We start from the raw sequence: 14,591 nt of genomic DNA on the forward strand, positions 1-14,591 counted from the left end.
AAGGTCCTCATTTCCTTCCCATGACCCACTGTATATCACCTTTCAAAATACTCAAAATAATACTTTGTGCTGGGTTCTAACTTAACTTGGTTAAACTTTCACCTAAGGCTATTTGTTAAGATACTATTGAGAGTAAATAAAAGCAAAAAGAAATAACATAGGACTTAAGTGAACAAGAGAGGACCTATTCAGGTGATGTGGAAACCACATTTAGGGATAAGCAAAGATTGACTTTCTAGTGAAAGGCACGGGAAGAATTAACTGGCTTATTCCAAACAGAGGGCAGTTCTTTAGGAAGTATGCTTGAGGATATACTTGACAATAAATTCGACAGCTAGCATGGTTGACTTTATCTGGAAGTCTGGAAGAAAATTCTGGAAGGAGAAAACTAAATTTGCCTTTGTCTCGGAGCTCAAAGGCAAATGTGTGTTTGATGCCCAGGTTGTAAGCCCAGTCTAAAGAAGAACCTGATGTTGGGTCTGTAAAACATAAGCAATAAATATTTAATTAGAAACAAATGTTAATGTTTTTCTTGAAATGGAAATTCACTGGGGTAAAATTAGCAATAAAAATAATTTCATGTACAGTTAATTGCAGTAATGAATGGGAGTAGTGGTCTGCATAGTACAGTGTCAAGTAAAAAATAATCATGGCTTTGGAATCCATCACACGTTTTAAATATGTGCTGCATTTTCAAAATTACATTCTGCTTGGATCATTTTGAGTCTAAATTGAGTTTGTCTTCTGGGTGCACATTGTCGTAGATGGAGGTGGTCTGAGCAAGTGCAAGCAGTTGAGGAGACCAGCTGAGGAGGGGTCACTGGCCACTGAAAACCCACCAAGGAAAACTACACATACAAGCTATGCAAAGCTACATTCTTTCTAGTAGTTCAGGTCTCTTTCCATTCATGTTGCTAGGATAAACTATTTTATAGTTAAAAGACCAAGAAAGTTTAAATCAATTATTTTAAGGATATATTTAATCCCTTAATCCAACTTTTCCATGTCAATTTTTGTGAAATTTTACTAAGAATGTTATTTGTTAAAAAGACTGAGAATATAAACATCTAGAGGTTATATACATATAAGGTTTATACAACATACCTTACATACAGTGTATGTAAATACTGTAAAACCATTTATGTATATTTTGATTTACATAATTGAAAAACTAATTTTTTTGTACATAAAATTACTTATGTTTTAGGAAAAGTAATGAGTTTGATACAAACATTTTAGATTTGAAAGATAAAAATTCAAAGCTGTGATGAAGAAAGAGAGAAGGAATATTTTGGTAGAGAGAGACAGGGTTGGCTTTCAAATTATTCAACAAATATTTATTAAAACCTTTCATATGTGCAGTGCACTTTACTTGGCACTGTGGAGGGTGGGTGGTGCAAGGGTACAAAGATGAAGAAGATGCTACTGGTGTCTTTGGAACTTACAGTTGGGAGAGAAGTCAACTATGCAAATCAACAGAGATGGGGCAGAATATAAAAGTACCATAGGAAAGGTACAGTATCTTGTGAAGATTTAAAGGAAGAAAGCAATTATGCTTGGTGAAGAGGATGGCGTTTCATGCTCAATACCTGCTCAAATACCACCTTCATGATGGAGGTTGTATTTGGGGAGAGCCTTGAAGAAAGGCTAGTATTTTTCCAGATGGAGATTGAAGAAAAGTATTCTGGCCAGTGAACTACAAGCATGGAAAGCATGGAGGCATTTTTAGGGACCAGTGAGATATAGTTGGACTGGAAAATGGGGCAGTAAGAGTTCGTGGGCAGAGCTCAGAAAACCTACTAAAAAAGGAAAGATGTTTTGTTTGGCAGCACAGGAGAGAGACCAGTTAGGAGGTGTTGTGAAGTGAAAGCCTGAACTAGTGTAGAGTCACCACAGCGGGGAGAGAATAGGTGGGACCCTATGTAAGAAACGTTGGAGTGGAAGAGTCACAGAATTTGATGAAAATGATTGAGATTTCAATCTGGGTAGTTGGAAAAAATCCACATGTTATTAACAGAAACAGGAACTCAGAGAGAGTAGTGATGGGGAAAAGAAAGGGTAAAGGAAGGAAGAAAAAAGATGTTTAGCATCATTCAGGCAGGGGATGGGTGCTTCCTGCTAGGGATCTGGGGACTGGCGGCAGAACATTGCAGAGCTGTTTGGGCTGGAGCAGTCAGATGAGTACGGTCAGATATCCAGGCTTGGCAGAGTGGAAGAGTCATGTCCAGCCCTGGGATAGAAGGCAGGGGGGACCCCATGGGCGGGGCTTGTGCAGGGTCCTTGAGGCAATAGTTGGTCTCTGTGTGCCTTTTCCCCTCAGTCCTGTGCACAGCACCTACCAAATACATAGTGTTTGGCGCAGAAGGATATGTGAAGCCTGGGTCCTGCATTGAAACGTGAGTTTGGAGGGTGGGGAGGCTGGTAAAAGCCAGGGGTCGCTGCCACCTTTCTCTGATTTACTGCGCCGTGGAGGAAGTAGCCTGGGAAAATGGATTTGAAAATTATTGGCAGAAGCATCATAGGTGAAACTGCCTTGCACACATTCAGGATTATTATGTCTTCTTGGTGGATTGATCCTTTTATCATTAATGTTCCTGTTTGTTTCTGGTAAGTTTCTTTGTTCTGTAATTTACTTTATCTAATGTTTAATATAGCCACTCCTACTTTGATTAATATTTGCATGGTGTATCTTTTTCCCAGCCTTTCAGTTTCAACCTGTGTTATATATGAAGTGAGTTTCTTGTAGCCAGTGTATTGTTGAATCATATTTTTCTTAGTCCACTCTGCCAATATCTGTCTTTTAATTAATATATTTAGGTAAATTATTGATATACCTTAAATCTGCCATCTTACTATTTGATTTTTGTTTGTTCCCTCTTTTTCATTCCTCCATTTCTCTTTTATTGCCTTATTGTTGGTTACATGAACATTTTTAGGATTCCATTTTGATTTATTTATAATAATGTTTTTGAGTATAGCAGTTTGTTTAGTTTTCTTAGTGGTTACTCTATGTATTACAATATACATACATGACTTATCACAGTCTACTGGTATCAGTGTTTTATCATGTCAAGTAAGATATAGAAATCTTACTTGCATTTAGATTTTTTTTCCCCTTCCCACTTTTTTTTTTTTTTTTTGCAGTACGCGGGCCTCTCACTGCCATGGCCTCTCCCATTGCGGAGCACAGGCTCCGGACGCGCAGGCCCAGCGACCATGGCTCACGGGCCCAGCCGCTCCGCGGCATGTGGGATCTTCCAGGACTGGGGCACGAACCCGTGTCCCCTGCACCGGCAGGCGGACTCTCAACCACTGCGCCACCAGGGAAGCCCGATACCTTGCATTTCTTTGATGAGATTTTCTGTATTATCATTTGTTTCAAGGCTATCTGTAATTGCTTGTTGAAGCATTTTTATGATGACGATTTTGGAATTCTTGTCAGATAATTCCAACACCTAAATCATCTCAGTGTTGGCATCTGTCAATGTCTTTTCTCATTCGAGCTGTGCCTTTCTTTACTTTTGGCATAAGTGATTTTTGATTGTATCCTAGACACTTTGGCTATTATGTTAAATCTTAAATTTTAACGGAAATCTCCTTTAGCAGGCAGTCACCCGGTTTAGGTTTAGCATGCAGGCCCTGGTCTTCTTTAGTGACTTCTGGTTCCAGTGTCAATGTAGTTTTCAGAGCCTTTGCATTGCTGTTTCCGTCTAGTTGGTTCCCGTGGTGCTGCTGGGCTCCCACTGATCCCTGCAGGTAACTGCTGCATGGGTGAAAGGTGATTTCCTAGCTGGGCCACCCCGGCGCCTCTAGGTGGCAAATGCAGGCTCCAGCCTGTGAGGATAGAGAGTACTTCCCTGATGAGGAAAGGAGCAGAATGAAGAGGAGGGGCCTGAAGAGACAACCTTGTGGAATATCTGCATGATACCTATTTTTGGGAAAATATCTGCTTTTAGAGGCAGTCAGCAGAGACAAAGTGGAAAAGAAGGAGGAGGAGGCAAACCAGGTGAGTTTGGTGTCAAGGAAGCCAAGGGAATGGCAAGAAGAAGGTATATCAACAAGGGCCAATGTTGCAGGGAGTTTGTGGAGCATGTGAGCTGAGATAAATATTCTGGCTTCAGTGATCAAGAAGGCTGCCATTTTTAGCAAGAGTTGAGTTTAAGTTCATTAGTAAAAAAGAACATAAGAGGTCTGTAGCAGTGCAGGTAGGGTAAATAGGAATTGTGTCTTGCATGATGGTTTAGAGTGTGCTAGACATTTCAATAAATGTGGCCAGTTTCTAGCTGTACCAGCCCTCCATTTGCAGTTAAGTAAACTGCTGTAATTTCAAAGAGTTAAAGAATATTGATATTTCATTTTGAAAAATTTACTTTATGAGAAATTTCTCATTAAGATTAATAGTGGTGATTGAGAATTTATGTAATTTGTGATTTTTCATAATTGTGTGATGTTATTGAGTGTAATACATTTTCTTTTATGATACCACTTTCTGTATCTTCGAAACCTTAAATTTGCAAACAAAAACTATATTAAGACATAAAATAAATACAACATTGAAAGACTTTTACTTGTAAGAATATATTATTATACAACTTAATTTATTGAACATGCTGCTTAGCCTTTTATTTATCTCCATCTATACCCACTAAAATATGTGTATATATTTATAGAATATAATAACAATCACTTGCTAAATACCAGGCACCCTTCTAAGTGCTTTATGTACGCTAACTCATTTCATTAATTCTTATCACAACCTTATGATTTAAGTACCAATTGCTGTTTTACAGAAGAGGAAATCTTGGCACAGAGAGATGAAGCAATTTACTCAAAGACAACATAGCTAGATGTGTAAAATAGATAGGTGACAAGGATATACTGTATAGCACAGGGAATTGTAGCCATTATCTTATAATAACCTAAAATAAACTATAATCTGCAAAAATACCGAATCACTATGTTGTACACCTGAAACTAATATAATATTGTAAATCAACTGCACATCAATTAAAAAAAAAGATACATAGCTAGTAAGTGGTTGAGTCAGGAATCAAACCCAAGCTGCATGTCTTCAGAGTTTGCGTGACTAACCATTGTACTGTACTACCTACCATATATGTCAATCTATAGTCCTCTCAATAAAAAGTCTTAATTGAGTTCTACAAGATAATTTTTGTTGTTGTTAACATTTTCTTAAAATGTTGACAATAAGAAAAAAATTTCCTACTCCTTTCAAGGCACATTAAGTGCAAGGAACTGACTGTAATACAGTCAAAACAAGTCAAGATAAAACTGAACTGAGCTAACACTCTTGTTTCATCCCAAAGAAATCCACGTAAAGTGACACTGGTGACTTAACTTCTATGTTTTTTAAAAAATGTTATTGATAGGCATTGAACATAATAACACGCACTTTTATGTCAACAAGAGTGGAAATTCTATTTGAAGCAAGAGCTGAAGCTAGAGATGCATGGGCATGAACTGAAATATTTACTTTGCACTTCTGTTGCCCTTAGTATAATTTCAGCTTGAATGTCTTAGTGGATAGATAGTGGGTGTTGAGCTACAAATTCGGGGTCTTGATTTTCTCCTTTTCAAAATGTAGAGTAGTAAAGAGCATAGAAAACAGTACAGAGTTGAGAAACAAGAGCAGCTCTAGCGATTTTGATGTATGGGGAAGGCAACAAGAAAGGCACTTTGAAATTAACTTTTTTTTTTTTTTACAGCTTTATTGGAGTATAATTGCTTTACAATGATGTGTTAGTTTCTACTTTATAACAAAGTGAATCAGTTATACATATGTTCCCATATCTCTTCCCTCTTGCGTCTCCCTCCCTCCCACCCTCCCTATCCCACCCCTCCAGGTGGTCACAAAGCACCGAGCTGATCTCCCTATGCTATGCGGCTGCTTCCCACTAGCTATCTATTTTACGTTTGGTAGTGTATATATGTCCATGCCACTCTCTCACTTTGTCACAGCTTACCCTTCCCCCTCCCCATATCCTCAAGTCCATTCTCTAGTAGGTCTGTGTCTTTATTCCTGTCTTACCCCTAAGTTCTTCATGACATTTTCTTTTCTTAAATTCCATATATATGTGTTAGCATACGGTATTTGTCTTTCTCTTTCTGACTTACTTCACTCTGTATGACAGACTCTGGGTCCATCCACCTCATTACAAATAGTTCAATTTCATTTCTTTTTATGGCTGAGTAATATTCCATTGTATATATGTGCCACATCTTCTTTATCCATTCATCTGATGATGGACATTTAGGTTGTTTCCATCTCCTGGCTATTGTAAATAGAGCTGCAATAAATATTTTGGTACATGACTCTTTTTGAATTATGGTTTTCTCAGGGTATATGCCCAGTAGTGGGATTGCTGGGTCATACGGTAGTTCTATTTGTAGTTTTTTAAGGAACCTCCATACTGTTCTCCATAGTGGCTGTACCAATTCACATTCCCACCAGCAGTGCAAGAGTGTTCCCTTTTCTCCACACCCTCTCCAGCATTTATTGTTTCTAGATTTTTTGATGATGGCCATTCTGACTTGTGTGAGATGATATCTCATTGTAGTTTTGATTTGCATTTCTCTAATGATTGATGATGTTGAGCATTCTTTCATGTGTTTGTTGGCAGTCTGTATATCTTCTTTGGAGAAATGTCTATTTAGGTCTTCTGCCCATTTTTGAATTGGGTTGTTTGTTTTTTTGTTATTGAGCTGCATGAGCTGCTTGTAAATTTTGGAGATTAATCCTTTGTCAGTTGCTTCATTTGCAAATATTTTCTCCCATTCTGAGGGTTGTCTTTTGGTCTTGTTTATGGTTTCCTTTGCTGTGCCAAAGCTTTGAAGTTTCATTAGGTCCCATTTGTTTATTTTTGTTTTTATTTCCATTTCTCTAGGAGGTGGGTCAAAAAGGATCTTGCTGTGATTTATGTCATAGAGTGTTCTGTCTATGTTTTCCTCTAAGAGTTTGATAGCTTCTGGCCTTACATTTAGGTCTTTAATCCATTTTGAGCTTATTTTTGTGTATGGTGTTAGGGAGTGATCTAATCTCATACTTTTACATGTACCTGTCCAGTTTTCCCAGCACCACTTATTGAAGAGGCTGTCCTTTCTCCACTGTACATTCCTGCCTCCTTTATCAAAGATAAGGTGACCATATGTGCTTGGGTTTATCTCTGGGCTTTCTATCCTGTTCCATTGATCTATCTTTCTGTTTTTGTGCCAGTACCATACTGTCTTGATTACTGTAGCTTTGTAGTATAGTCTGAAGTCAGGGAGCCTAATTCCTCCAGCTCCATGACTCATAGATGGATGATATTAATGATACAAGCTACTTGATTCCTATCAATTCAGTGAACTATTCTTGCTAACTGGGAACTATCTTCAGTTATTTCTAAGATGGTAAAGGATTGGCTATGCTGTCAATATGCAAATATAAGTATTTCACAATCTTTCAATATCAATTTTTGTGCCATCTAAATATTGCTGCTTCGTGGCAAAATAGTTGGTATACAATTTGACTCTGGTCTGGAATGCTGATTTTTGACCCTATTCTGCCCCTAAGTGATGAAATATTTCTGTATCTCAATTTCATAGTCTGTAAATGAGGGATTTAGCTTATATCAGTGGTTCTCAACCCTTGTTTCATCTTAGAATCACTTTGACCACTTAAAAAAATTCAAGTGCCTGGGCCCCACCAGGGACTAATGGAATCTGAATCTCTGGGTATAAGACCTGATCATCTGCATATTTTAAAAGCTCCTCAGATAATGCTCATTGGAAGTCAGGCTTGAGAACCATGAATTAGATAATTTCCTAGGTTTCCTCCTGGTTTCAAGTTTTATGGTTTTAACTTATTTTTTATTTGGTTCAAAGTGCAAACATATTTTTCTGGAGGTCAGAGATCTCTCCACAATTTGGGTTTTAAAAATGCTCCCTCAGTCCTTTTCTTCTGTCTCCATCAAATCAAAGAGAGAAAAATACTGGTAAATGTTAGATGCGTCCCCCAAATCCTGGAACTTGTTAAATGACAATTAGGATATTGGAATGACTAAACTTTAATTGTGGGGTGCTCCTATTTTCTTTTCTTACCAAGTGCTTTGTTACTGCCTGCTTCTTGTGAATGTTTGATTAACATTTAATCAGGTGCTTTATTAAAGCAGCCACTCCTAAAAGTTTTGAACATCTATCAAGCTGCTGTAGCCCCATGTGGAACAGACAATTCTTTCTAAATCTGAATTGCTTAAAAAAACTTATAATAAAATAAAATAAAATAAAAGAGTTAAAAATACTACTACACAGTTGTATAGAATAGTAATTCCTCTTTATCCTCCCATATTGAAAGTGACACATGATAGCATGGAACTATGTTATCTTTAGTGATCTCCTGCTACCAGTTAGAATGTAACTCTTTGAAAGTAGTCATTGTGTCTTCACTCTTTTCACCTATCTCTCAAAGCTCCAAGTGCTGGGCTATTAGGTGGGTGCTCCATAAATTCTTGCTTATTAAATGATTGTGATTCAGTGCAAATTCATAGCTCTAATATGCTCATAATTTGCATATATATGCAAATATACATCATGTATATACACGTGCGCGCGTGTGTGTGTGTATATATATATATTTATATATATATATATATATATATATAAAGAAAGTGAGAGTAATAATCCTTTGATGCCCTAGCTGCCATTTGCAAAGTTTTCTCCTGTTTGGAACCCTTTGTTCTTTGCTGCCAAGAAAATCTGTGTGTTTTTCCTCCTTACGATGTAGGAATTCCTCTTACATCATATCTGGGTGGCTTATCTGGCCCTGCTATTTCTCAATATCCACTAAGTAGGCCGCCATTTTAAACTGGTGTCCTAGTCTGTCCTTTGGTCCTTTACTTTGCTTACTTTTGTCCACTTATGTAGCTGGGTATATCATCTGTTTTGAAATCTTCTTGTCATCCACTTGTATGTGGAATGAATCCCTGGCCTGGCTATGTTGCAGCGGATCTATCTGGATGCTGGTGATCGCTGTGTCACTGTACTTTCTCTTCTGCCCTTTAAAGCACACAACTGGTTGAGATGTGATTGCTGATGAATGTTCTCTACGAATGGATTTTTTTTTTTTTTTTTTTTTTGCGGTACGCGGGCCTCTCACTGCTGTGGCCTCTCCCATTGCGGAGCACAGGCTCCGGGCGCGCAGGCTCAGCGGCCATGGCTCACGGGCCCAGCCGCTCCACGGCATGCGGGATCTTCCTGCACTGGGGCACGAACCCGTGTCCCCTGCATCGGCAGGCAGACTCCCAACTACTGCACCACCAGGGAAGCCCACTTGTCTGTTTTTTTAAGTCATTTTTCTAATTCCACCAAAGGAACCTCCAGTAAATAGGCTCTAGAAGTTGTTTGTGATGACTAAAGCATTTTCAAATTCCATAGCAATTGTTGAGGGTGTAGACTTCTAGTTACAGTTTATTTTTTCAGCTTGGATTAGGGAAGTGGTTTATGAGGTATGGCCAGGTAGAGTTATTGAGTGGAATCCACAGATGCACACATTTATTTTTTCAATCCACACATTCTAAAAGTATCATGGAAATAATCAGTTGTATTTGGTGGTGGTGAGTTGTTCCATGAAATGTTTAAAAGTTAAACAGCAGTCTTCATGCTAAAAATGTTGGATATCTTGGCTCTAGAGAGTGATATAGGCTAAATCAAGTCGAATTTTGTTGTGGTTTCAATCCACATTCACACCTTTTTGACAAGTCAGGACACCATTTTCTTTGGCCAAGTTTATGAGAATTAATTCTGTTATTATTCCCTGCCCCATACTAGATATTGTATGATCTGAGAGGAGATCTGAAGTGTAATCCTTGCTTTTGAGGAATTAAATTTTGTTAGGAAGTTAAGGTTTTGTGAGCAGTTTCATTGGAATTTCCTGTAAAGTTTGGCACTAAGAACTTAAACTTGGAAACAGTTTGGAGAAAAGGCGAGTTTTACTAAAGAATTTCCAAACTAAGATCAGTGGGATCTGAGGAGAAATAGTCTCACTTCCCAGGGTCTGAATTAATGGTCTTTGGTGAAAACTAAATGAATTTATTTCTATTGCTTGAAAACAGAAATCCCTAGTTATTTTAGCTGCAAAAACCAAATGGGAAAGCAGTATGCGCAGTGGTCAAGATCACGGACTCCGTTTTGTTAAAACCTGGGATTGAATCCCAGTTAAGCTAGTTGCAAGTACTGCACACCTCATCGAACATTGTGAGGAGTAACTGAGACTGTGAAAATCAAGGGCTGAGCACAGTGCCTGACTTGTAAGAAATCTATGTCAATAATTAAAAAATACAAAGACAAAGAAAGTTTAAAAATAGTGAAGATTAAGAAGTGGTGCTCAGACACTAAAGCAAAAGCAGCAGAACTAGGACCTTGTGACCTCCTTTCTTAATCCACCATATAGATTTCGGTTGAACACAGTAGGAAGGGGCTGGTGAGAGGGACAGGAGACTGGCTTTACACGAGCAGAGTGGCTGAAACTGTGGGCCTACCCATTTTACCCCTAGGAGCTAGGAAAAAGACTGTGCTTGCATAGGGACAAGACCAAGGAAGAAAGAGTCCAGTCAGAGTTAAATGGTTAAACAAAAAAGAATTGACTCTGCCCCAGTTAATTCTTGTTAGTTCCTGTGAGGATAAAATGGTGGTGGTAGTGGTGGTAGAGAATAGGATGATGAAAGAATTAAACTGTAAATTTGTTTTGATGTAATTACTTCTGTCGACCTTGTAGCCTTGTAAAAGTTCAGTATTATTTGTTTCTAGAAAAATCTTATCCCCCCCCAAAAGGGTGGAATCTGTCTCCTAGGTTCACGTATAATTCAGAATCTCCTGTTAAAACCAAAGGTTAAATTAGCAGTTCCAAGATGTTCTAATCCTAACTTACAAATTGTATAACTTTCTTTAATGTCTCTAAAAGAGAATTAGGGGAAGTGACACAATAAATAATAGGAAAAATGTACAAATGGTCGATGCTGTTGGACCACAGGTGTGGAGTGGGTTCATACTGAGTTGATAGGACATCAGTGCCAATCTTTGCAACTTTGGCCTGGAGAGAAAGGGAAGTAGGAGTGGGATAACTGGATACCATGTGAATGCTGTTAATTCACTGGAGATTAAAAAAAGTCGATTTTACTGGTTATTTGGCATTTGAAGATCAAAATAAAATAAATGAGCGAGAAATTTATTTTCAGTAAGATATACGTATTGTCATTGTGAGGCCTTCTAAATGTGAAATCAGTTATGTACAGTAATAGCATAGCTCGTGTTTCTATCCTTTCTTCATACTCACTCTTCTTTCCTCTCTCCCTCCCTCCTTTTCTTCCTTATGACTTCTGACCTTCCTTCTAAAAAAACATATTCTTTCTTTTTCCTCTCAGATTTTTTTTTGGCTTCAGATATTTGTCTCTCTCAAAGTCAGTTTCTCCCATGTTCCTCCTTCCTCAGTCTTCATAGGTTCCGTACCACCATATGTCTTTTTCCGCATATGATTTTAGTATGCCAAGGGAAGAAAGGTGCTTGACTCCTTTTTAAAGTACTTCTGTTTAAACTAGAGTTTTTCTTCTTGAGTGGCAGCTTATGACCTTTAATACACAATAGTGTTTTGTGCTATGGGAATGATTATTGGAATTCATTTTAATGGAGTTTAGTCACTAACGTTTTTGTACTCTAGTGAAGATTTTGTTTAGTCTACATGTATAATGTATATAACCAAAAAGTAAGTTTTTTTCTTAATCAATTTCATTGCTGTGTAAGAACACTTAACTTTACTCAGAATGGTTTGTTTTGTATATTTGTATTTTTTTAATCCATAATACCATTTTCCTAAGGGTAGATTGAATTGCATTGCTGTACCTTTGCATAAATTAATAAAACTCATGGGTTCAGATTCTCAACTAGATTGATTAAATAAATGGCTCTTTGGGCCACATATTGCTTGTATATTTGTTGTATATAAACAGAAGTTTTTAATGACTGGTTCAAATCTTTGCTCCCACTCAGAATTGAATGCTGAAAACAATTGATTCAAGTCAGAAAGGCAATTGTAACCTCTAAAAAATTAAAAAAAATTTTGTGAGGCAGTATTTGAATCACAGCTTTTATTTTTTCTAGAGCAATTAAAAATATTTATCCCTCATACGCAGAATTTTTTTTTTTAAAGCTAACATGATCAAATAGTTTTCACAGAAAGGAAAAGAATGCTTAGTGGATTATAGTTTTGGAGAGAGTATGTTTTTAGTGCAGAAGCTTCACAATCATTCAGAATTTCTTTCCTTGGTTAATAAAAGAATTAATGTAATTTCTAAGTTGATCAGGAGGATAAAAATACAATTGCTCTCCTTAAATCTGATGTCTCGGTGACAGGAATAGCAGATGTTTTTACTATTGTCTTAGGCTTTTGCTGTGTATGGTTTTATGTTATGACCCATGGTAAATATTTAACTAGGCAACATCTGTGTAGTAATGGAATTCTACTCTGGTAGCCTAGACCTTTCTTCGTACTGGCTTTATCTTAGAATCATATCAAAAGATTCTATTACCTATGTACTTTTATCACATGAAAAAAATTAACCTAAGGTTATGGTTTTAACTCTAAGGTAGACTTCATTAGTTCTCTTCTTTGGTATTCAAATGTGAAATTTTTTCAAGATAACCCAAGTTGTTAATGATGAACAGACTGAAAGTCAATGGTGGTGTCAGTGCATAAACCACAGGCTTTTCCTACATACCAGTTCCTCGTGGTTAGGTGGCAGTTCTGATGTATATCCGTAGGGAAACAATAGCATCTGGGAGTAGGAATGGAAGTTAAGGTAAGCCTTGATTGATTTTCGGTGGCTTCGAATGAAGTCAGTGACAGCTTTGGTCTCTTTCTCAGACTCTGGTGCAGGGCCCCCGTAGATCTCCCGACATGGGTCCTTGGTGTGAGGGAAAGCTGCAGAGGACATGGAGGGATGAGATCAGAATCTGCCCCCCATCAGTACAGCCCTTACTTCGTTTGACAGGGATTCACAAAATGTTTTTAACATTTTAGTCTCCCAGGTTTACAGGGCTGCCTCAGTGTCCCTGCAGACTAACTCTGTACGCATAACTCAAGAGTATAACAGAGTTAGCCCGCTTGAATATTCTTATTCTTAGCCTTGTTTATTTTCCCTCCGTTTCCCAGGGTCACAGGAATAACGCATCAGAAGCAGCCCAGGGCCTGGAGTCAGTTCCAATTCAGCCTCAGCTCTAACTCATTGGAGACTGCTGTACATTACCTTCTCTGAGCCTGAGTTTCTTTAACCTGTTTCAGTAGGCAGCTTTCACTTAGGGATATACGCTATTATCATATTCATTATGGTAGAATAGAATTAGATGCTGAGGTGGTATTTTCAACAAAGTTAGATGAAGAAGAAATTTATGAATTGGGATAGTGGCAATTTCTCTTTGAATGTATGTAATGATAAAGTAATAGTTGTGTAGCAGCTGCAGCATCATCTGATGTAGCAGGCCTCTGCTTATCATTGCCTTTTCCTGCAACCTTTTCACTTTCTTTGCCCCAGATGTTTCTTTTCACTACACATCTGAAGAACTACCTATATGTTGGTTCTAACCACTGGTACTTCTCAAATTTTATCAGATCAGGAAGAGGAGGGACCTGAGATCTCTGTTCAGATTATCAGAATTTCTGGATTGTGACTGATTTTTAGCAAGCTAGATATATTGAGTAAGAGATTGTTTGATAAACAGCCCTACCTCCTACTTCCACCCATTCAACAAAACATTCATAGTACTTCTATGGTAGTGATGATTATCTTTCATTTTTTAGATTAGAAAATTAACACTTAGGGAATACCTATCTTTACTGAATAAGTAGGTAGTTTAACTAAATTCAGTGTCTAAACACTCTTTAGAGCTATTTCCCTTGAGATCTTGTCTGCTACTCACGGTTCCATGAGACATTAAAGTTCCTATTGAGGTCAGTTCCAATGCATTTGGAACGTTGGTTCTTGGAACGATTTTTTCTCCACATGCGGTCCTGCAGTATTGAATGATGAAAGTGTTTACACAAGCTCAGTTAGCATTTTTCAATTTGATCATTTCAGATTCTCCCTGCAGGTGTCTACAGCTTTATTTGAAATTTATCTAGTTAACCTGAGACCCATTATATAAAGAAAAAAAAATTTTTCTTATAACTTGTAATATTTTCAGAAATGTTTTTTATATTAATAGTTTAAGGCCTTGATAAAAAATTCAGTTAGTTTTAAAAACTGTTGATTAGTTCTGAGTATTAAAAAATGATCAATTTTGTTCTGAAATTACCTATAATTTGAATTTTACCTTCGTTACATCTTTCACCATTTATAGATTCAGATATAATACAGGCCAAATTGTGATTGTTGGAGCATAATTTTCAGAAAATAACTTTTTGTGATAGTATCTGTCTGAAATCTCAAAATCTTATTTAGCAACAGCAGGGTATAAAGAATTCTCTTAAAAGACAGATATCTGTGTCACTCTTTTATTTATTTTTTGATACAATCATTCCACTGCAGATTCTGTCCCAAATTGAT

The 14,591-nt window shown here is 37.4% G+C and overlaps 1 protein-coding gene across 1 annotated transcript in view; it reads right to left on the minus strand.

Annotated features, from left to right (window-relative positions):
• Positions 1 to 290: 290 nt before the first annotated feature.
• Positions 291 to 14,591, minus strand: part of CPA3 (carboxypeptidase A3) — a 29,175-nt gene continuing 14,874 nt past the window's right edge. The window contains 6 exon segments of the mRNA XM_060149140.1: positions 291 to 357; positions 359 to 479; positions 11,001 to 11,031; positions 11,033 to 11,086; positions 12,768 to 12,970; positions 13,966 to 14,056. Of these exon segments, the coding sequence (XP_060005123.1) occupies positions 291 to 357; positions 359 to 479; positions 11,001 to 11,031; positions 11,033 to 11,086; positions 12,768 to 12,970; positions 13,966 to 14,056 (567 nt within the window).

The sequence above is a fragment of the Lagenorhynchus albirostris genome, chromosome 5 (genome assembly GCF_949774975.1).
Source record: "Lagenorhynchus albirostris chromosome 5, mLagAlb1.1, whole genome shotgun sequence".
NCBI classification, from domain to species: Eukaryota; Metazoa; Chordata; class Mammalia; order Artiodactyla; family Delphinidae; genus Lagenorhynchus; species Lagenorhynchus albirostris.